This window comes from Saimiri boliviensis, chromosome 2, assembly GCF_048565385.1.
Source record: "Saimiri boliviensis isolate mSaiBol1 chromosome 2, mSaiBol1.pri, whole genome shotgun sequence".
In the NCBI taxonomy this organism is placed as follows: Eukaryota; Metazoa; Chordata; class Mammalia; order Primates; family Cebidae; genus Saimiri; species Saimiri boliviensis.
The window spans coordinates 76,978,757-77,002,405 of record NC_133450.1 but is presented as its reverse complement, the minus strand read 5'-3'; the positions used below and the strand labels follow the sequence as shown (position 1 = coordinate 77,002,405).

The following is a 23,649-nucleotide window of genomic DNA, read 5'->3' as shown; positions in this document are numbered from 1 at the left end:
ATTGAATTGTATGCATTGTTCCTGAGTAGAGTTCATTTCTGGTTTCTCTTAGTGTTCTTCCTCAGAGTTGTAGTTTTCTGTTAATGATGATGATGATGATGATGACAGTGATGCCACACATTCTCTCTCAATTTTAGCTTCAGAACGCTATGAAAGCAATACAGGATTAAAGTTTTACAGATTTTCTTGGACACTGTAATTGAATGTGAGGTTTCTTGAATTATCAAGAAAGTTAGGATTTTTTTTTTTTTTTTTTTGCCAAAAGAAGGATACAGGTAGAAAATTCAGACTCATTTGAATATTTTTAAACTATGTGATCTCATATAAATAACCACTTTCAATTCTTTTGGTCCTGAGCTATCTCCATCACTTAACAGAAAAACTTAGAAAAAATATACTTTAAGTCTTTTCTATTCACATTGAAATAAAGAATTACTGAGGGGACACCAAGATGGCTGAGAGAGCCCAGTACCGGAATGCAGCTCCCAGCGAATGAGACACAGAGGGCTAGAGGACTTCACGATTCCAAACGAGGTGCCGGGTTCATTTCTGTGGGGCTGATAGGGTACTGAAATTAGGCCCAGGGAAGGAGCTGGAGGGCAAGAGCCACCCAGGGGGGCAAATCAAGACGGTTGGGGGTGGGGGAGGGCGTGTGTCCCAACCTGAAACGTGCAGCCAGCTTTGAGGTCGGGGGATTGAACCCCCTCAGTGCTCTGCTTTGGATCCTGTGCTTACCTCATCCCTCCTGCAACCCATGGTCCAGGAGTGCCCTGCCAGACGGTGGGGTGCCGTGGGTAGGTAATGCAAATCTGAGCAGTGGCTACCTCCCTGCAGCAAGTTGTCACAGGGATCTGGGTGGGAGTTTGGACTAACGCCAAGCCGATGGACCATCCCACAGAGGGAGGTAGAGTTGAAAACAGGGAAACAGACGAAAAGGCCTAGGAGGTCCCACCTCCACAGAACTCAAACTGAAGCCCTTACTAGAGAGCTTGGCAGCAAATACACCAGCTTGACCCCAACCAGGAAGATCCAGCTCTGGGAGAGACGCCACTGGGAAGGCCAGCCCAGTCTCACCTGCAAACAAACTCCAGGGAAGGACCACTCACCCAACAGACTGAACCCGAGAGAGCCCAGCAACACCCTCTAAAGGCCAAAAAAGATACCGCTCCAACCTCAATAGAAAAAAAGCCCACTCAGAGACTCCTCCTGAAATCACCAACTTCAAATACTAAAGGGAGATAAATCCACAAAGATGGGGAAAAAACAGCGCAAAAAGGATGAAACCATCAAAGAACAGAACACCTCTTCTCCTCCCAGGGATCACAACTCCTGACCATCAAGGGAACAAAAAAAGACAGACAATGAATCTGATGAATTGACAGAAGCAGGCTTCAGAAGGTGGGAAATAGCAAACTTCTCTGAGTTAAAAGACTATGTTCTAACCCAATGCAAAGAAACTAAGAACCTTGAAAAAAAAGTTAGACAAAATGCTAACTAGAATAACCAGCTTAGAGTAGAACATAAACAACTTGATGGAGCTGAAAAATACAGCACAAGAACTTCACTAGGCATACACAAGTTTCAACAGCCGAATTGATCAAGCAGAAGAAAGGATATCAGAGACAGGATCAAATCAATGAAATAAAACGAGAAGGCAAGATTAGCAAAACAAGAGTGAAAAAAAAATGAACAAAGCTTCCAAGAACTATGGGATTATGTGAAAAAACCTAATTTATGCTTGATCAGTGTACCTGAATGTGACAGGGAGAATGAATCCAAGTTGGAAAACACTCTTCAAGATATTATCCAAGAGAACTTTCCCAACCTAACAAGGCAGGCCAACATTCGAATCCAGGAAATACAAAGGACACCACAAAGACATCCCTCAAGAAGAGCAACCCCAAGGCACACAGTTGTCATATTCACCAGGGTTGAAATGAAGGAAACAATCCTAAGGGCAGCCAGAGAGAAAGGTTGAGTCATCCACAAAGGAAAGACCATCAGACTCACAGTGGATCTCTCAGCAGAAACCCTACAAGCTAGAAGGGAGTCAGGGCCAATGTTCAACATCCTTAAAGAAAAGAACTTTCAACGCAGAATTTCATATCCAGCCAAATTAAGCTTCATAAGTGAAGGAGAAATAAAATCCTTTAGGGGCAAACAATTGCTGAGAGATTTCGTCACTTATAACACTTGCCTTATAGGAGCTACTGAATGAAGCACTAAACATGGAAAGGAACAACCAGTACCAGCCACTGCAAAAATGTACCAAATGGTAAAGAATAATGACATAATGAAGGAGCCACATAGATTAACGGGCAAAACAACCAGCCAGTAACAAAATGGCAGGATCAAATTCAAACATAACAACATTAATGTTGAGTATAAATGGCCTAAATGCCCCAATCAAAAGACACAGTCTGGCAAACTGGATAAAAAGTCAAGACCCATCAATGTGCTATATTCAGGAGACCCATCTCACATGCAAAGACTCACAAAGACTCAAAATAAAGGGATGGAAGAAGATTTACCAAGCAAATGGAGAGCAAAAAAAAGCAGGGATAGCAATCCTAGTCTCTGATAACACAGATTTTAAAATAACAAAGATCAAAAGAGACAAAGAAGGGCATTATATAATTGTAAAATGATCAATGCAACAAGAAGAGCTAACTATCCTAAATATTTATGCACCCAATAACAGGAACACCCAGATACATAAAGCAAGTTCTTAAAGACCGACAAAGAGACTTAGACTCCCACACAATAAAACTGGGAGACTTCGACACTCCACGGACAATATTGGACAGATCAATGAGACAGAAAGTCAACAATGATATCCAGGACTTGAACACAGATTTGGACCAAGCAGACCTAATAGACATTTACAGGACACTCCACCCCAAATCCACAGATACACATTTTTCTCAGTACCACATTGCACTTACTCCAAAATTGACAACATAATTGGAAGTAAATCACTCCTCAGCAAATGCAAAAGAATGGAAATCGTAACAAACAGTCTCTCAGACCACAGTGCAATCAAATTAGAACTCAGGATTAAGAACAGCACTCAAAAACACACAATTACATGGAAACTGAACAACTTGCTCCTGAATGATGAATGGATAATGAAATGAAGGCAGAAATAAATATGTTCTTTTTTGAAACCAACGAGAATGAAGATGCAATGTACCAGATTCTATGGGACACATTTAAAGCATTGTCTAGAGGGAAATTTATAGCAACAGATGCCCACATGAGAAACAAGGAAAGATTTAAAATCGACACCCTATCATCAATATTGAAAGAGCTAGAGGAGCAAGATCAACAAAACTCAAAAGTAAGCGGAAGACAAGAAATAACTAAGATCAGAGGAGAACTGAAGGAGAGAGAGACACAAAAAAACCATTCAAAAAATAAAAAAATCCAGGAGCTGGTTTTTTGAAAAGATCAACAAAATAGACTGCTAGTTAGACTAATAAAAAAGAAAAGAGAGAAGAATTGAATAGATACAATAAAAAATGATAAGGGGAGATCACCACCGATTCCTCGAAAATACAAACTACCATCAGAGATTACTACAAACAACTCTATGCACATAAACCAGTAAATCTGTAAGAAATGGATAAATGCCTGGACATTTGCACACTCCCAAGAATAAGCCAAGAAGAAGTTGAAACCCTGAAGAGACCAATAACAAGGTCTGAAGTTGAGGCAGCAATTAATAGCCTACTGACCAAAAAAGTCCAGGTCCAGATTGGTTAACAACTGAATTCTACCAGACATACAAAGAAGAGCTGGTACCATTCTTGTTGAAACTATTCCAAACAATAAAAAAGAGGGAATCCTCCTAACTCTTTCTATAAGACCAACATCATCCTGATACCAAAATCTGGCAGAGACACAACTAAAAAAGAAAACTACAGACCAATACCCATGATGAACATTGATGTAAAAATCTTTAATAAAATACTGGCGAACCAAATTCAACAGCACATCAAAAAGCTTATCCACCATGATCAAGTAGACTTCATACCAGGGATGCAAGGCTGGTTCAACATATGCAAATCTATAAACATAATTCACCACATAAACAGAACGAAAGACAAAAACCACATGATTATCTCAAGAGATGCAGAGACTGCCTTTGACAAAATCAACAACCCTTTATGCTAAAAACTCTCAATAAACTAGGTATCAATGGAACATACCTCATAATAATAAAAGCTATTTGTGATGAACTCACAGCCAATATCATACTGAATGGGCAAAAACTGGAAGTATTCCCTTTAAAAACTGGCACTAGACAAGGAAGCCCTCTCTCACCACTCCTATTCAATACAGTATTGGAAGTTCTAGCCAGAGCAATTAGGCAAGAAAAAGAAACAAAGGGCATTCAATGAGGAAAAGAAGAAGTCAAATTGTCCCTATTTGCAGATGACATGATTGTATATTTAGAAGACCCCATTGTCTCAGCCCCAAACCTCCTTAAGCTGATAAGCAACTTTGGCAAAGTCTCAGGACACAAAATCAATATGCAGAAATCACAAGCATTCCTATACACCAGTAACAGACAAACAGAGAGCCAAATCATGAGTGAACTCCAATTCGCAATTGCTACAAAGATAATAAAATACCTAGGAATACAACTGACAACGGAGGTAAAAGATATCTTCAAGGAGAACTACAAACCACTGCTCAAGGAAATAAGAGAGGACGCAAACAGATGGAGAAACATTTCATGTTCGTGGTTAGGAAGAATCAATATCGTGAAAATGGCCATACTGCCCAAAGTAATTGATAGATTCAATGCTATCCCCATCAAGCTACCATTGACCTTCTTGACAGAACTGGAAAAACCACTTTAAACTTCATATGGAACCAAAAGAGAGCCCACATAGCCAAGACAATCCTAAGCAAAAAGAACAAAGCTGGAGGCATCATGCTACCTGACTTCAAACTATACTACAAGGCTATGGTAACCAAAACAGCATGATACTGGTACCAAAACAGAGATACAGACCAGTGGAACAGAACAGAGGCCTAAGAAGCAATGCCACACATCTACAACCATCTGATCTTTGAGAAACCAGACAAAAACAAGCAATGGGGAAAGGATTCCCTGTTTAACAAATGGCATTGGGAAAACTGCCTAGCCATATGCAGGAAGCTGAAACTGGACCCCTTCCTTACACCTTATACAAAAATTAACTCCAGATGGATTAAAGATTTAAACATAAGAAGTAACACCATAAAAACCCTAGAAGAAAACCTAGGCAACCATTCAGAACATAGGCATAGGCAAGGACTTCATGACTAAAACACCAAAAGCATTGGCAACAAAAGCCAAAATAGACAAATGGTACCTAATTAAACTTTAGAGCTTCTGCACAGCAAAAGAAGCAATCATTAGAGTTAACTGGCAACCAAAAAATTTTCGCAATCTACCCATCAGACAAAGGATTAATAGCCAGAATCTACAAAGAACTAAAGCAGATTTACAAGAAAAAAACAAACCCATTCAAAAGTGGGTGAAGGATATGAACAGACACTTTTCAAAAGAAGACAAATATGCGGCCAAGAAACATGAAAAAATGCTCATCATCATTGATCATTAGAGAAATGCAAATCAAAACCACATTGAGATACCATCTCACACCAGTTAGAACGGCCATCCTTAAAAAATCTGGAGACAAGAGATGCTGGAGAGGATGTGGAGAAATAACACTTTTACACTGTTGGTGTGAGTGTAAATTAGTTTAACCACTATGGAAGACAGTGTGGCGATTCCTCAAGGACCTAGAAATAGAAATTCCATTTGACCCAGCAATCCCATTACTGAATATATACCCAAAGGATTAGAAATCGTTCTATCATAAAGACACATGCACACAGATGTTCACTGTGACACTGTTTACGATAGCAAAGACCTGGAAGCAACCTAAATGCCCATCAATGATAGACTGGACAAAAAAATGGTGGCATATATACACCACGGAATACTATGCAGCCATAAAAAATGATGAGTTCCTGTCCTTTGTAGAGACATGGATGAACGTAGAAACCATCATTCTCAGCAAACTGACACAGAACAGAAAACCAAACACCGAATGTTTTCATTCATAGGCGGGTGATGAACAATGAGAACACTTGGGCACAGGGAAGGGAACAACATTCACAGGGCTAGGTTGAGGGGTGGAGGGGAGGGGAGGGTGGGGATAACAGGGGGAGGGGCACAGGGGGGATAACAGGGGGAGGGGCACAGGGAGGACAGGAGGGATAACACTGGGAGAAATGCCTGATGTAGGTGACCAGGGGGTGGTGGGGGGTGGTGGGTGGGGGGATGGAGACAGCAAACCACTATGGCATGTATGTACCATGGAACAATCCTGCAGGATACAGGATGTGCACATGTACCCCAGAGCCCAAATACAATTAAAAATAAATAAAGAATTATCTGAATGATAATTCAGTTCGTTCATAGAACTTACTTTATTCTCATTCTGTTTCGACTATTTTTTCTCAAATACCTCTAATCCAAGAGAGGCTTCTGAGAAATCCCACACATTCCTTATATCCCTTTTTTGTATGTTTACCAAAGCTCGTTTGCATATATGTACCTCAGTGTAAGGCAGTTATGCAGGTATGTGGGTGAGAGTGACTATGAAAAGACTTAATGAATCCTGGGATTTGTAATGGTATTGATGGGTACCTCTGTATGTTTACCAAGAGTAGGCAGAAACTTTTGGCCAGTCATGGCAAATTACTTGCTTCCTCTTGTGGACAGAATACAGGAAGCACTTGCTGAATTACATAATGATTTGGACCAAAATATTTTGCTGAAATACTCAGATAAGTGAGGTAGCAATGGTTTTATGGAATGAATTACCCAGAAAATTATCACAATTACTATTATTCTGTGATTTTATTAGCTCATTAATGTTTAACTCACAGATTGGGCATCACTATCTAGAATCTCAGTTTAAGGGAGGCCTGCACAAAGCTGGTTGTATTTCTTGAAAGGTAATAGTCATATACAGAATAACAGGAAAGCCAATATTCTATTTTAAAATAAACTTCTGGTGCATTTTCATTCTTAGCAGAAAGGTAAATGCCAGAGAAAGTTCAAGTCAAACTTGTTAAAATAATTTTGAGTTCTATAAACCCTAAAATCCAAAACCTGTATTTAATCAAATGTATAATCTTCTGTTTTTTTTTTTTTTTTTAACACCATGCCATTTTCCACAAAGGATTTGTGGTTGGGATATAATTCTTTAAAGATACCTGGATCGGTGTTAAAAAAAAAAAAAAAAAAAAGGCACTTGTCATTGCTTTGCTGTTCCATTTAAAATTTTTACCATGGGATTTCTTCTTTGCAAGAGGTGAGTAAAAATTTCCAGTGTGAACTCTTCTTTGGGGGACACACATGATTATTCTAAGTGATGGATCTATCCTATATTTGTTTTGATTTCTCTCTTGAAAAAAAGAACTACGTTTCAGTCCTACCATCACCATGTGGTATTCTAGACATTATGAGATATGCTAAACTTACCTGGAATGGATAGGGCCAGGGGCATTAGAAAAAAGATCATGCAGTAAATGGACTTTGAGCATGGCCCTAAAGAATGAATAGAGTTTAAAAGCTGTGGAGTGCATGCTGCAGATGAGCAAAGCCTGTGGATATAGGCAAACATGGTGCATGTAGGAGGTTCAGTGAGAGTGAAGGGTTTGCTTTGCTATGCAGTGAAGAATAAGATTGGCTATACTGGCTGGAGCTAGATTTTGAAGACTCAAATCTAGGCAGCATTTAGATCAGGGGTTATAGCCCAGCAGCCCATGGGCCACATCTGGTTTGCAGGTGTACAGAGTTTGGCCCACAGAATGACTAAAAACTTGGGCTTTAAATGAGAAGATTATATAGAAGAATCTGGATTACTGAGTGGTGGAATATCTGAGACTATTTGTCCTATATTTTTGCAGGGCATCAATGAACTAGGGCTGAGATAGTAGCTGCCTTGTTAGATGAGGCGTGGCTTTCCAGTGCACTACAATTTCCTCAGCTATTTGTATAATAGTTCCCCTGGTACTCAAATCATTTACCACTTACCAGTTCAGGTCATTTGTACTTTATCAGCACACTTGCACTCTTGTTTTTGTATTCTAATTAGGTATTTCTCTGTGCCCACGTTCCTATCAATAGTAGGGAAGAAAGAAGATAGACGCCCCCCCCCCCCAAAAAAAGGAAAATGAATATTCTTTTGTGAGTGGATGTAAAAAAATAATCCTTAGCTGGGAGTGGTGGCATGCGCCTGCAGTCCCAGCTACTTGGGAGGCTGAGGCAGGAGGATCACTTGAGCTGAGGAGTTCGAGGCAGCAGTGAGCCCTGACTGCAGCACTCTAGCCTGGGTGACAGGTGACAGAGTGAGACCCTGTTTCAACAAGAAAAAGAATAGTCCTGTTTCCTTATTATACTGTCCTGTTGGTATATTATACAACACCCAGGTGTTTCATTACTTTCTATGACTTTTCTGGCCCATGTAGGAATTTGATTTGACCCATTTTTGACATTATGCTAGCAATCCCCAGTGGGATTGCTCTAGATTTCTGAGTAGAAGCCTTGACATGCTGAAAATAAAAGGCTCTCCTCTACTCCTGACCTCCAATTGTCCAACTTTCAGACATATTGTACACTAGTCACTACATGTTCTTGTCTGTTGGGAGGAAAGAGGCCCTTCAGACTTAACAATACTGCCCACAGGTAAAGGGAAGCAAAAGAGAAGTTGACAAGGAAAATCAGAAAGATAAAACAGGCTCCTTCTTTTCTTTCTTTTTCATACTTGAGTTTCATACTGTTTAGAACCTTATCATACTCTGCCTGTGTTTCCATTAGTTGAGGGCAGGGACTATTCATCTAACACAGCTGATGGTACCCAATATGATTTTGTTGAATTATTAATGAAAAACAAAATACAACTTCAAACATCAGTGATTAGTTTGTAATTCTAACTGCATTTGAGCTTTTCAGTTGCATACTGTTCCTGGTCAGAAGCTTGAAATGGGGAAAATGAATGTGAATTCTCACTAAATATGTAAAACAGAGATTATCTTACATGTGCATGTGGATGATTAAATGACAAGAATGTAGTCTCTTCTGCCACTGTCATTTGGGTGTGCCACAATACATTGCTTATGAAATATTGTCTAGTCTATATAAGAGAAGCTAGAGAGAGAATTCTCAATTATTTTCAGAAAGAAAACATACCAGTTTATGTAGGAACTTCTCAAAGTCATGTTTAACTTCATCAGGTTTCTTGGTAGCCTTTGCTTGGAGTCTAATCATGGAATAAAGAAAATCAATAACCAAACTAATTGTCCTTATACTGACACCATCTAATAGCCAACATTTATTAAGAATTTAATATGTGAGGCATTTGCCAAGCACTTTACATATATTAATTCAATTACTCTTAAAACTTCTGAAGGACATACTACTATTATCTTATTTTATAAATGAGGAAATGGGCTCAGATAGGTTCAGACACCTGCCCCTGTTGCCTGTGCGCGCGCGCACACACACACACACACACACACACACACACACACACACACAGAGACACACCAGTCATACACCTAGCAAGAAGAGAGTTTGAACCCAAGCACTGTGACTCAAGCCCTCAATTCCACCCACTGTGTGGTTCTCGTCCCAGCAATAGCACATCCTCTTCAGTTAGATTGTTCACACAGTATCGCTTTAACTGATTCCTCATGAGGCTCTAGCTCAGATTTTAAGGAGTGACAGTGGGGAGAGAAGAGTAAAAGAGACTGACAAGGGAGAGATACAGGAAAAAAAGAGAGGGGGATGGAAAAGGCCACTGGGCGAGAGCACTTGCTAGACTGTAAGCTCATTGCAAGCAGGGATCCAGGAATCTCATGGTTTCTGTCACCAAGTATTCATTCAAGAAATATTTATGAAGGACTTTAATGATTGAATTCAGGAAGCAGCAGGAACCTTTCCAGAGATCTAAGAATAAGGGGAGAAGCAATGGTAGGCTAGGCAAGGAAGGATAGAAACTTGAAACTAGAAGAAATATTAGTAAAAGTAACACAGATGAGAGAAAGAGAAGGAGAATAAAAGATATATAAGGCTATTAATTTCACTGGCAATTTTCAAGTATTTAAAAACTATTTTTTCCATGAAATTGGCAGAAAGTAAAATTTTCTGAAAATCCCAAATACACTTTGTTGAGGCAGAAAGTTTGAACTCGCTAACCCCTTGCAAGGCCTATTCGAGGATTCTTCAGCATTAGACTCAGCTACCCCCGAAGGCAGAGTGGGAGTACTGAGCCGAGGTCCTCTTACGTCTGTGCTCTGTGACCGACACATGTCCCCTCACTCATTCTCTCTGCCTATTTTGTCTTTCAAGCTGGATTTCCTTCTCACTTACTGCTCTTCAGGTCTCACATTTTTCCTTCCATGCTTATCTCAAATCTGGCTCTTACAGTGCCATTTCTCAGTAACACCTTAGAATCTCCTTGAGCTACACATTATTCTCAGAATCTGTCTCATCTCACTTAGTTAAAATCACTCCCTCTTCCAAGTCACTCTTTCAATTTACAATCTCCCCTCTTAAAAAATAACAGTTTTATTGAGATATATGTTACATACCATAAAATTCACCCTTTAAAATGTACAGTTTAGTGGTTTTAGTATATTCATGAAGTTTAATATCATCACTAATCCTTCCTCTTTCTGATTGCCTTTCCTCTCATGAATATCTCTTTTGAAGATTACAAATGGAAGCCCATACACTGTGCCTACAACTTTAACAAGCACATGGGATTTATATATCCAAGTATGTATTTTTTCAACAATGTGTCATTGCATTAAACATATTTGAACACTTCTTGTGAGTTATTCTGAGAATTGCCCTACATTCTTCTGCGTATTCTCCGTGGTGAAAACTCTGGTCCACATTTGATTTTTGGAAACTTGTAACACTCACCCAGAATGGAACCTTGTAACAGGTGTTGTGAAGCAGAAAACTGGGCGGTAAAGTTTTTGGTGAAAAGTGAGGTAAGATCCTAAAGCAGTGGGTTGAATTTTCTCATGTCCCTGGAAAACTAGCTTTGTAAGTTCTAAAATAGTATTTAGAAGTATGAACTGTGACTGCACAAAGCTATAGTCTCCCTAGCGGGGCTTGTTTGAAGGGGTGGACTTGTCTGATAATTCTTTTTTTTATTATACTTTAAGTTCTGGGGTACATGTGCAGAACGTGCAGGTTTGTTACATAGGTTTAAGTCTGATACTTCTTATTCTGTATGTGCTTGTGGGTGTATTGGAAGTAGCATTACTATAAAGTAATCTCAATATAGTTTTTCTTATAATTTCTAAAATAAATTAAATGAGCCCAATTTTTCTTGCTTCATTGAGGAAAAATGTCTACATGCATAGGGGAAGCAGCAGAGGAAGAAGATAAATAAAAAACTAGCCCAAGAGAGACCAGCTAAATTGTTTTTCTAGTTTACAACTTCCATAGGATGGGGGAGGCTTATAAGTTTATTTTGAAAAGGGCTTGAACTTGAGTCCTATGGCTAGAGGAGAAAAAATAGATGATAATGTTTAGCAATTAAGTAAATTAGCAGAGTAAATGATTTTGTGATTAAAGGAAGTTAAAATTACTCCAGATTAAATGTTAACTAGAAAACCTTTTTGCAGTTTTGTGGTTTTATGTAACACATCTCTTCAATTAAAGATCATCGTAAGCACTACAAACTTGAATAAGAGACAAACCTATCAAGCTCCTTGTCAATTCTTTCTTGCTGCCATTTTAGATGTTTTATTTCTTCATTAATTCTATGCTTTTCCCTATAAAGTCAAAGTTTGAAGTTAAATTTTAAAATAATGCAGGTGTTACTAATTGGGAAAGAAAAAATCAACAATTTACTGACATACATGTGTTAGTAAAAGCCCTCTACAAACCAATTCATTCCCTTCCTATGCACTATTTAGTGTCAAGAATTCCCCAGCACATTCCCTCTTACAAACAGTGCTGAAAGTATCACCCACCACACTTGAGCACAGCTGGACTCTACCTTCTGCTACCACAGGGGCCCTCTAGAAAAGTGTCCATCCGTGTTATTTCCACTAAGCACAGGAAGTCTAAGGGGTATGTGTGTGTGGATGTGCACATACGTGTGTGGGTGGGTGAGCGAGAGAGAAGGGAATGGGGACCCTTGGAAAGCAGGGGTGCAGGCTTTTAGATCTGCCTGCTGGACAGGCTGTAACTCGTGATCCTCCATTTACCTCTCTTGGATGTCCTCCTTAAACAGCGGGAGGCACCCAAAAAGGAGGATCATCCTCCCCACAAAGGCAATACAATCTCAAGGCAGTAACCTTGATAGCATGGATAGAAGCACTGGACTCTCCCAATTTGTTCTTGTAAAAATTGATGGATATTCTCTCATTAACCCATTCCTGGCTTCCTAGGACAGAAGATTACCATAAATGACCACAAGCAATCATTTAAATTAAGTACAAATAACTGAAAATGTTCCCCCAAGAAAACATTTCAGGAAGGACTTTCCCGTCGTGGTTTCCTTGCTTGATTCCACCCCAGCTGCCACCCCAGTTCCAGGGAACTCCTTCCACTGCAGGCAACCTTTCTGCTAGTCTTCCAGGGCTTATCTTTGTAAATGGACAATACTCCAATCTCCATTCCCTGAAGCTCTTGCCTTTTCATGTTGGGGTGCACCCCTCTAGTCACACCAAGAAAAGCTTCCTTCCTTTTTTCTGTTTCTCTCACTTGCCATGGCTCCACGATTACAACATATACCTTTGACACTTACCTGAAAAGAATCTCTCAGTCTATAAGATGCTCAGACATGACTCCTCATCATTAAAATAGGGAACTTAGTTTAGATGATTTCTCTGATTGTTTCCAGCTCTTAAAAAGTAGTATTTTATATTTAACAATAGTATGGCATCAACTTACATCCTAAAATCCTTTCGGTTCCTTGCAAATTGTCTTTTTGCCTCCTTTATAATATCACGGTATGTTGGAGCAGGTAGTGTGCTAGGCTTATTATTAAGGAATGATTTTCAATTAGGAACATTTGGGAAGTAAATAGTACCCTTCACAGAGGAACCAAGGGGACCATGTGATCTCGGCTTCCCAATCATAAAGAGTCTCAAGTATAAACACAAATATTATGTCTGAAGTCACACTCAGAGGACTGAAAGAAGACAACACCACTTTAAAAGTGCGTCCCATTATCTCAACCACAACAACCATAGGGCATTTAATAGTGTGATAAATCCTATAATTATCTTTTATGTGTGTGTTTGTTTTAAAAGCAGCAACTTGTTAAATGTAAATATTAAAAATTATCAAAATTCATTTAATTATATATTTATTATTTTGAGATAAGGTCTTACTTTGTCACCCAGGCTGGAGTGTGGCAGCATGGTCATAGTTCACTGTGGCCTCAAACCCCTGGGCCCAAGGAATCCTCCTGCCTCAGCTTCCTGAGTAGTAGACAGGATCTTGCTACGTTGCCCAGACTGGTCTTGAACTTCAAACTCCTGGGCTCAAGGAATCCTCCTGCCTTGGCCTCCCAAAGTATGGGGATTACAATTGTTAGCCACCACACCCAGCTTTCATTTTTACATATATTGAGAACCTTAAAGACTCTTCTAAGAGGCTTTGGAGGTAGCTGGCAGCATGTTGGCTGCCTCAGTTAGCCTGGCTTCTGCTATCTTCCCAGAAGAAAGATGGTAATCAGAATGTCCAAGTATGCTGTTAATGAAGGTGGGTTCTTGTCTTGTCTGTTTTGGGCACAGCCTGAGGATATGTCTTAACCTTGCCTTAACCCATGCCTGAGGCGCTTCCCTTTTGAAGTGGGAATTGGCCAATATCGGCCAATATTAACAAGAAGACAGCTCCTCAACTTGTGTTAAATGAAGACCTTAGCCTTGGTATTATGAGCTCTTAAACGTCTGCCATCAGTAAGATATAGGGGATGAACTGTCCTCTCTTACAGCCCCACTCTCATTGTGAAACAAGTTTCAATATTACTGCTTTCTCTGAATATAGTTTGCCCATTTTTAAAAAACCTTATTTTCTATTACAGGCCTGCTCCTGATGTTCATTTCATATATTGGTTAATGAGAAAAATATCTATGTGTGTTCATGTGATGAAGATTATTGGAAATCATTATATAAATAATGGTAAAAAGAATACAGAGCTGGTGATGCTTCTGGAGTCTCAGAATTGTTTCTCTTTTTTTCACTGTTGATAATTTTCTTCTCCCACATCACAGATAATTCATAACAGATTATTTATTTGTATAGGTTTTATTTATATGCTAGTATAAATGCTGCTATATCCACATTACTTTCAATTGCTGGGTTTAAACAATTCATTCCTGCACACTATTTACATGTTTAAAAAGTCTATATGCATGTGTGATAGTGGGAGCATGTGTTAATAGTAACATAATGTACTCATTATGGCACTGCATTGAGTTCAGATTTTTCTAAACTGCAACAAAATATGAATGTTTAAAACTCATGTTAGAAATACAGATATGGCTTATAGATTTTTCTTTTTAACAAGACCCACACAGAGTACACCAACGTTTTGGCTCTGAGTTTTCAATTTTTAAAATAATTAGCATTTCGTATCTTAAATAATTGTTAAATTTTTCAGTATTCTTTTTTAGTCTCAACACATAAAGGGCTTGAGGTAGCTTATAACAATACAGACAAAGTATGAAGGGAGAATGAGAAGCTCTAAATATATTTATCCAAGAGTCTGCAGTTTAAAGATATACCATGCATTCAGCTCTAAATCCTGTACATCAAAGTTTGTCTCCTGTTTTACTCATAATTCAAATGTTAAGTGATCAAGTTTTTTAAAAAAACTCCAAAGATCATTTAAAAATTATATTTAAAATTTTCAGTAATGAATTAGTATACATTAATTAGTAGTTTAATATCCTTATAAATATACATTTAAAATCATGTCAGAAGGCATAAGCACTTCTGTGATATGAAATTTCATTGACTCCCTCCAGTCCTCTCCATACACACCTCCAATCTACTCAGTGTTTACATGTGAATCCTTACACATTGAAAATAATGTCATCCTCCCTTTTGTGATTTTGGCAAATCACTCCTTATCAAGAGAAATTTAGCTGTGAGGTTGCGGAATGGTGAGGTTTTGGTTAAAGAGTACAAAGTTTCAGTTAGGAGGGATAAATTATAAGTATTTAAGGTGATGAATATGTTAATTAGCTTGATTCAATCATTCCACAATAGATACATTAAATATTCTACTTTTTTTTTCTTTGGTTGCTCCTTAATTGCTAGTAATGGAGGATTACTATAAAAATTTAGTTTTAAAAATAGTTCTTCTCCCAATGAACACTTTTTTTTTAATACAGGGGCTATGATCTTCACTATAATATGGCCTATATATTATCCTGTTAATAATTTTTTAACTGAAAATTCAGTAATCTCACATATGAGTATTATAGCAGAGGATCAAAGTCCAAAAGGTTGAGTAATTTGATTCAGATCTTTTGAATTTGCAGAGTACCTTTCTTCCAGGAAATGTATAAAGTTATTTATTTTATATTATATTACATATATATTTATATTTCTTTGAGATGGGGTCTTGCTATGCCACCCAGGCTGCTACTTACAGTTACATCACAAATAATTAAAATACTCCATGCAACAACTGAGGCAGTAATAAGTGTGCAAAGTACTAAATAGAGGAGAGCAGGTTGCCCCTTTTTCATCAGCATCAGAACAACAAATGTAAGTATCATGCCAATGGCATAGGCAACTAGCATAATAACATACTATATATAGGAAGAACCAGTCTGAGCATCAACTCTTCTACAGTACCCAATCAACAGGCCTGGTACAGTAATGTCTCTAAAACCCAACACTGAAAAAGGCATGAGGCACACACTCATTACTGAGAAATAGATCAGCTTTGGTACTCTGTTGACTCCTGGCAACTTTCCACTATTTCCAAAAGGTCCAGCTGCAAGTTCAACCACGGTACTCTCACCATTCTTTGTTTTTGTGTTTTGTGTCTTGTGTTTTGGTGTTATGACAACAAAAAATACATTATAGAAGAGAAGAAGGCCTAGAAGTATCATGCATGACTTGAAGTTGGGCAATTTCAGTGTTTTAATCAAATTCAGACAGAAAGCAATCTCCAAGATATCAATATCCTGTAAAATCCAAGTCCACCTGTCTTCATTTTGAAACACAGCCCAAACAATAGCTATCATTATGCATAGTCCAGAGAGAAAAATAAGTCTCACTTCCATGCTTTTGTCACAACACACAAGTGTGCACTGCCTATGGTATCTTGTGAATTAGTGCAGACAAGACAGTTGTACAGATTCATTGCTGATGCTATGCAGAAAATTGCTATTATAACATAAACCAATCATTTGCAGAAGAATTAAAGACCATCATAACACAGCAGGTGACCACAAAGATTACAACTGTAAGAAAGGACTAAAAGTTAGATATTCTTCCTTCTTTTTCCTCATTTCTCTAACTTCAATTGTCACTGCTTTCAAGTTTTCCAATTCAACTAGTCCACTCCAGTATCTAACTAATGCCACAGTGAACACAGAAATTACAAAAATGACCACCATAGTATGATCAAAGGCCACAATGGAGAATACATTTTCACATTAATGTTATTTCCTAGAGTCTGCTTCATATCTTTAAAGACTCTGGCTTATAAAAGCAATCAGTACTTTCACATGAGGAAATTCAGATCTGTTACCTGAGGGAGGAAATAGGACACTGTTGACAACTAACACTGCTTCAGCACCTCCTTTCAGTGCAATTCTGGCTTTTTTTGGAAAATGGCAGCTTCCGCATTGCATCACAAGTACTTTGTTCTTTATGCCAACAGGAGGAATATCAGAAGGGCTGCATAGTGGTGTGGAAGTCAGACTCATCAAACTAATGGAAGCTGCATTTTCTAGGGTACTTAGAAAAGTTATCCAATGAGGGTTATAAAGCATGCAGTAGCTCTTGGATGTGCCATTTCTAGATGCACGTAAAACTGCTTCCTGAGCTGCTGTAAGCAGGAGCAGGAAGCCCCAGAGCTGGGTGGCTGTGGTATGGGGTAGCTGCCACTGCAGCCTCACTGAATTGATGGGTGCTGGGTGGGGTGCACAGCGTGGCTCTATCGGTGCGGTAAGCTCTGGGGCCTGACACTGCACGGCCTCTGTAGTGGACCAGACCAGACAGGTGCCGCCGTGGCAGCCTGTACTCCAATTTAGTGCTTAGTGTTCTAATCCCTTTGGGGTTCATCTGAGTCCTTAATGAGGCCTGGGCCAAGAAACGTTATACTGAAGATGGACAAGACTGTAAAAAACAGAACTCTGGGCCATACCCCTGCTTCAACCACAGAACTCTGACTTTATTTTTAGTTTACACATAAAAATAATTTTTTTATGTGTAAAACATGTTCAGACAAATTTTCATGTGAACAAGGAATTCCACAGCTAAAATGTGCCTAAAGCTCTCTTTGGAGAAGGCTAGAAGCCCATGTCTCATAATTGTGTATGTTTGAAACCAATCACTTAACAGTAAAGTTGCAAAGATAGCTTTTTATCACAGCACCAAGTATACCAGTTTTAAAAGTTCTTTGGGTTTATTTTTCTTACAAAATTATAGCCTTAGATCTAAAAAATAAAATAGTTTAGCCAAACATACTACAAAAGAAAATAGCTTAGCCAAACATACTACATACTAAATATATAATATTAAGCATAACTAAATATTAAAACTAAATAGAAGCATTGGTAAAACATGCGTTCATTTTTTTTTCTCAATTGAGACATTCAGTAAAATGTTCTGAATATTATTTTGGAAACAAATCATATTAAAGCAAAGCTTTAAAAAGGATATGGTTCCTGGAATATCTCAGTGAGTTTAATCTTGCTTTGCTTAGGGGCTTTAGAAATACCAGCCAGCTCATGCATCTTAAGATAATATAAAATCAATGGACTCTGACCTCCAAAATTGAAGAGAACACGATTAAACTCTGGACCAGTACTACTATAGTGGGACTGTAAGAGGAAGAAAAGAATCAAGACAATAACTTCTGTGTTTCTAAAAACGATAAGTAAAACATAACTTCATATTAAGCATAAAGCTACCATTTGGCATATTAAAATAAAGGAAATTCCAGATAGCATCATCTTAATTAGAGGAATTTATCAAAGTATGAGTCTACAAGTATGTACAGTAAGACTCTTCTAGCATTTTGATTTATCATCAGGCTTGCATATAGGCAACAGACATTATTCAGTCTTAAGAACAGAAAAAAAATGAAGAAAATGAACAAAGGAAAAGGCATAGGAAAAATATCTGAAGAAATGATGGGCTAAATTTCCAAAATTTATGAAAAACACATCCAAGAAGTTCACTAATCTCTAAGCAGAATAAATTCACACCTAGCACATCCTAGACAAAGTAATCAAAATAAAGACAAGGAGAAAAATCTCAAAAGCAGCAAGAGAAAAGCAATTCATATACAGGGGAACGTTAATAAGATTAATAGCTTACTTCTTATCATAACAAAACAGACAAGAAGGCAGTAGGATAGCATCAAGGTGCTGATGGAAAAAAAAACGTGTTGACCAAGAATCCTATGTCAAGAATACAACAACCATAAATACAATTTCTCCAAGATTGTATTATTCTCTTCTTATGAGAGAAATGTCAGTAAAGCAATTACTAATATGAGAGAAATGTCAGTAAAGCAATTACTAATATTTTAAGTTTTCCTCAATCTTGGTAATGTCATTATGAGAGATTTAGTATTGATTCCACTTTCTATGAGGAAATAAAATTTTATTTTTATTTGCTTTTATTGATACATAAAGTTTTCCTGAATGTCTTTTGCTTAAGGTCACTTTTTTGTCCTATAGGTTTTTGCAAATAATATGTTTCAGAATTCCTAGCAGCTACAGAATCATTTCAAATAATGGGACTATCACAATCAATAGCAATTCTTTGCTAGTAAAAAGTTAAGGTCAATATCAGACATGTTTTCTATGACGTAAATCACTCCTTCATTTTAAGCTGCCATGATAATTCACATCGGATTATATATGGCCCAATCTTCAAAATAAATGCAAAACTAGCCTAAGCTCAGTTGAGAATTTTTAAAAAATTTTCCTGTCTAGATAGATGTTTTGTAACTCTTCCTGTTTCTTTCTTGGGTACTGTAAGATAAACAGTCTGTCTTACTAAAGTTCTAAAAATAGACATTTCTGTCATTTTCCACAGTTATCAGTTATTAAATTCAGAAAATCACAGTTTGTAGCTCTTTTTTCCTCTATAAGAATTCATGGTTTTTAAGAGTAGTTCAGTCAGGTAAGAGCCAAATAGGTATTAAATGTACATATAGTGTTTTGTTTTTTAAAGCAGAATGCCCCAAGTTGCCCAAAATCTCTTGCTAGAGACACTCCAAATAGCCAAACCAAAGAACAGAAGCCCTAATATTTCCATAAAAGATAATGGCAGAAATTTGTCAGAGCACTTTAGGATTCTATAAACAAGACTTTTATTGTCAAGTCAACCTAGCCCTAAATTGGAAGAATCAAGCAACTTCATAAGCTTTGGAATGACTGTAAGGATAAACTAGAAATTTGAAGGGGTGATTTTGGTGTCTAATTTCTCTGTTAATTTATTGAAGGATAATTGCTGCAATGACAAGAAAGCTAAACTTTGACTTCTGAGGCCTGAATATGTGCTCTGCCAGTGCTCATACTCAATGTCACTTTCAGGGACTAGAAAACCACAGGCACCCATTCAGCATTTGGACAACTTTTTACCTGGAAAATTCCTTATGTTGAGCTGAAATCTATATCCCTGTAGCTTTCACTTATTTATTGGCAAAAGTTATACTTTTTTTGGAGCCACACAGAAAAACCTTAATTCTGCTTTCCTATAGTAGGTCGCTACATATTTGAAAACAGTTATTATGGCTTCTGAGTCTTTTCCTTCCAGAAGAAATATTCATAAATAGTTTAGCTGTTGCTACAGCAATATGATTCAGAACTCTTTGTAATTAGGTTTAGATGAGGTTGCCAATGATGTGACTGGAGTCCTTATAAGAAGAAGAGACCAGAGCTCACCCTCTCTGCCATATGGGGACACAACAAGAAAGAGGCCATCTGCAAGACAGGAAGAGAGCCTTCACCAGAAATTGGCTGGCTTTTTGATCTTGGACTTCCCATCCTCCAGAACTGTGAGAAATGAATTTCTGTTATTTAAGCTACCCAGTCCATCGTATTTTGTTATTGCAGTCCAAGCTGACTAATACAATGGGACAGGACAAAAAAATGCAGCAATGTGCTGTACTTCTAAAGATGTATCTCCAATTTCTATCTGTTACCAGCATGCTCTGAAAAAGGTTGTTTAGTCTGTTACAAACCCATATGTTAACTACTAAACAAAGTACAAGAGACCATTTTTAGGGTTTGCTGAAGATCAGATATACAATTTCTATTATTTATCTCTGATATCTAAATCTGGCAATATTGCCCCAAAGGAAATGATGTGACGTTCTCATTGATTCAAAATAGACTTCTATATATCACCAGTTAATATCTGAAGTGCTGCAACCATCCTTGGCCTTACTGTGAAGGTAAGGAAGTAGGAAGTAAGTAGGAAGATATTTTATTAAACCTGGATTATTAAATACTGGGAAAACATAAACATTGACTTTCAGAAAGCAGTTTTTACATAGGCATAATTTTAAATTTTAAATAAATTATATTATCAGATAAGATAATTTAGAAAAAATATTAGCAATAAAGACTGTAACAGACTTAAAACTGAATTGTCTAACAAATTAAGATATCAAATTCAGAATTTCAGGTCAATAATCTCATCAAATTTTGGCTAAGGCAACACGTGGTGATGAGTCCATGAAATCTCTACTTGCAAAGCACCTTCAAGAATGTCGAAAGGCTAAGCATTCAAGACTCAAGAGTAACAGTAACTACATGTGCATTATTATAATATACACAGCAACTATTATTCCAGGATCGTGGCTTAAGAAGTAAGGACAGGTCAACTATTGCTGACACTCCTTTGAAGCTTCCCTTGAAACTTTGCTGCTTATTGAGATCATGTTCATGTGCAAACACCAGATGGAATCTTTGTATGTCAACCCAAGGAGAAGCAGTGACAAGACATGTTGTAAGAAAAAACTAATATTATGATATTTTTCATTAGAGATGGGGATATTTTCAGAAGAAAACAAACCTTTTTAATATTAGGATTAACCCCTCAAATGAATCTCTTTTGACCATTAAATTCTTTTCTAAAATATATGTTAAGAATGTAATAACCAGGATTGTCTATGTACAGCACAGTCTAGCAATTATATTGCAAATTAAACAAGTAAAATTTTTTTGTAATAGTTATTATACTCCAAACCTTTGTTGCTAGTCTCAATAATCCTGATTCTTCTTTGGATGTAGGCAATGTATATGCTCTTGGGTTGTTTAAAATCTTTATAATATTGAAGTCGATAGCTAAAACAGAAAATAAAATAATTTTTAAAATTCTGGTATTTTTTTTCCTTCACAAAAAAAGCATGATACCTTTTTCACCTTTTAACAATGTACCCTAAACACGCAGAAGGGCAAACATGGATAAAGAGTGGATGCAGAGTGTTAAGACATTATTATAACTTGTCCCAAAGAAGAAATAAATATTACATTTCATATTTTTACTAGAGTTTATAAAATTCATATTTACGTTATGCCATCCTAGCAAAGCATTCTGTGAGCTAAGAAACATTTTCTATAATTTACAGTTGAGAAGACTAAAGTGCAAGTTCTATGACTTTTTTAAGCTACCATTTATTAAGTAGTAAGAGAGGACACAAATCTAGGCCTTTTGCTTCAAAGTCCAGAGCAATGCCCCTCTAATTAAATGCAATAAGCAACTTGGGCCACTGCCTGTCAGAGTCCCGTTTTTCCATATTTTGACAATACACCCATATAAGAAGAAACTTGATGATCTTTCCTTTCAACAGCATGAATATGCATGAGGGCACAGAGGGAATCTTCTCATTTTTTAAAGGAAAAGAGAACCATGTGATTTAATCAGGCATGTCAATCAGCCTAAAAGCACAGGCAGGTATTAAGTTTATCTTAACATCAGAGAAAAAAGGTGATCTGAGAGGTATGTTCTAGACTCTGGCACTGATTATCAGTTACCAGGTAGACCAGTCAGATCTAGAGATTATAATGTTGACGATAAACCTCTTAAGTGTCAAAGAAAGTTATTTGGGTTGATTTTTAACATTACACATTAGGAAATACTAGGCATTAGCCTGAAATACTATAGGCAGGTAAGCATTTATGTCCACCAGGGATTAAAGAATTGGTTAGCAAGGAACCTACATTTAAACATTTTAAGTAGAAAGAATATTACATTTAGAATTAGAATGGACAAGAAAAGTAATAAACCATATTTCTGCAAAACGTGCCCAATTTTGAAAATTCTTAAATATATATAATACTTAATATATATTACTTAGTTTCTAGTCTTCTATGAACCAGTATAATTAAAAAAATAAAGAAACCTCTACTTCATGTTCACTGTACCCACAATAAAAAGCTCACTTTTCAGATCCCCTGAGCTTAATTGTGGAACTACTGCTTGCTAACAGACAGTAGTATACATTAATAAGAGGCAAAATATCTAAACAAAGAGTAATGGCAATGGCATAATAGTGAAGCAAAGAAATTTAAGAAAAAAAAGAGTCAAATAAAAACTGTTAAAAAACTCATCTAGATATGATAAATAATAACATCAAAATGCCTGTATTTATTAGCTTTTTCTCCTCAAATCCATTGATTAGTTTTAGGAAAAATATTAATATTCCCCCTAATTAGTTTTAGTGCCTCTTCTGTTTTCAGCATCTCTGAAAGCTTGGGAAGATTACCTGAAAAATCAAAAAAATGACTCTATCTGATAAAACTATAATAAAATATGTGTTAACTGTTCTTACTAAATCTCCAGAAATTTCACTAGTGAAAAAAATGTTCCAGTCTTCCTCCACCTGCACTGAGAAAATTTCTATAATTATCCCCTATTTATTTTTGAGACGTTATCTCCTTTAAAAGGGAGACATGTAAGTAAGTATGGTTATCGCTATCCACTTTTGCAGTTTTTATTCTAATAGTCTTTCTGAAATGCAAATAATTCATTATCTTGGGAAACTCAAAGAAAGGTCAAGTGTAGGCCACAAATATTAATATAATAATTGACTAAACTATAGAAACAGAAAAAGTATTGCTAGTAGATATACTTTAGAATATATGTATATATTCTAGTAGATATGCTTTAGAATATATGTAATTAAAATCAGAACTACTCTCAGAAAGAGACTTTTAATCTAGTATTGAAATACAAGATAATTCAAGAAAAGGCCTCATGCCTGCATTAAAAGACTGACAAATGATGCAATATTTAACTTGTTTTAAGTTAAAATGTTAAGAGACACAAGCACTTTTTGGTTTGCCATTCATATGTCTTCTTCTGAAAAATTCCTATTCAAATCTTTGCCAAATTTT

At 37.1% G+C, this 23,649-nt stretch overlaps 1 protein-coding gene and 1 pseudogene across 6 annotated transcripts in view; both read right to left on the bottom strand.

The window, feature by feature from the left end:
• FAM227B (family with sequence similarity 227 member B) overlaps positions 1–23,649 on the bottom strand; it is a 349,113-nt gene that overhangs the window by 110,071 nt on the left and 215,393 nt on the right. For 2 of the 6 annotated variants that reach the window (XM_074393630.1, XM_074393631.1), the window contains exon 12: positions 21,500–21,597. In XM_074393630.1, coding sequence (XP_074249731.1) covers positions 21,500–21,597 — 98 coding nt within the window. Of the gene's footprint in view, positions 1–26; positions 148–6,393; positions 9,333–12,991; positions 13,070–17,953; positions 18,115–21,499; positions 21,598–23,649 lie in introns of those variants that run through there. The other 4 variants (XM_074393634.1, XM_074393633.1, XM_074393632.1 and 1 more) reach the window with 4 other exon arrangements.
• LOC104651551 (signal peptide peptidase-like 2A pseudogene) lies at positions 13,068–17,865 on the bottom strand (annotated as a pseudogene).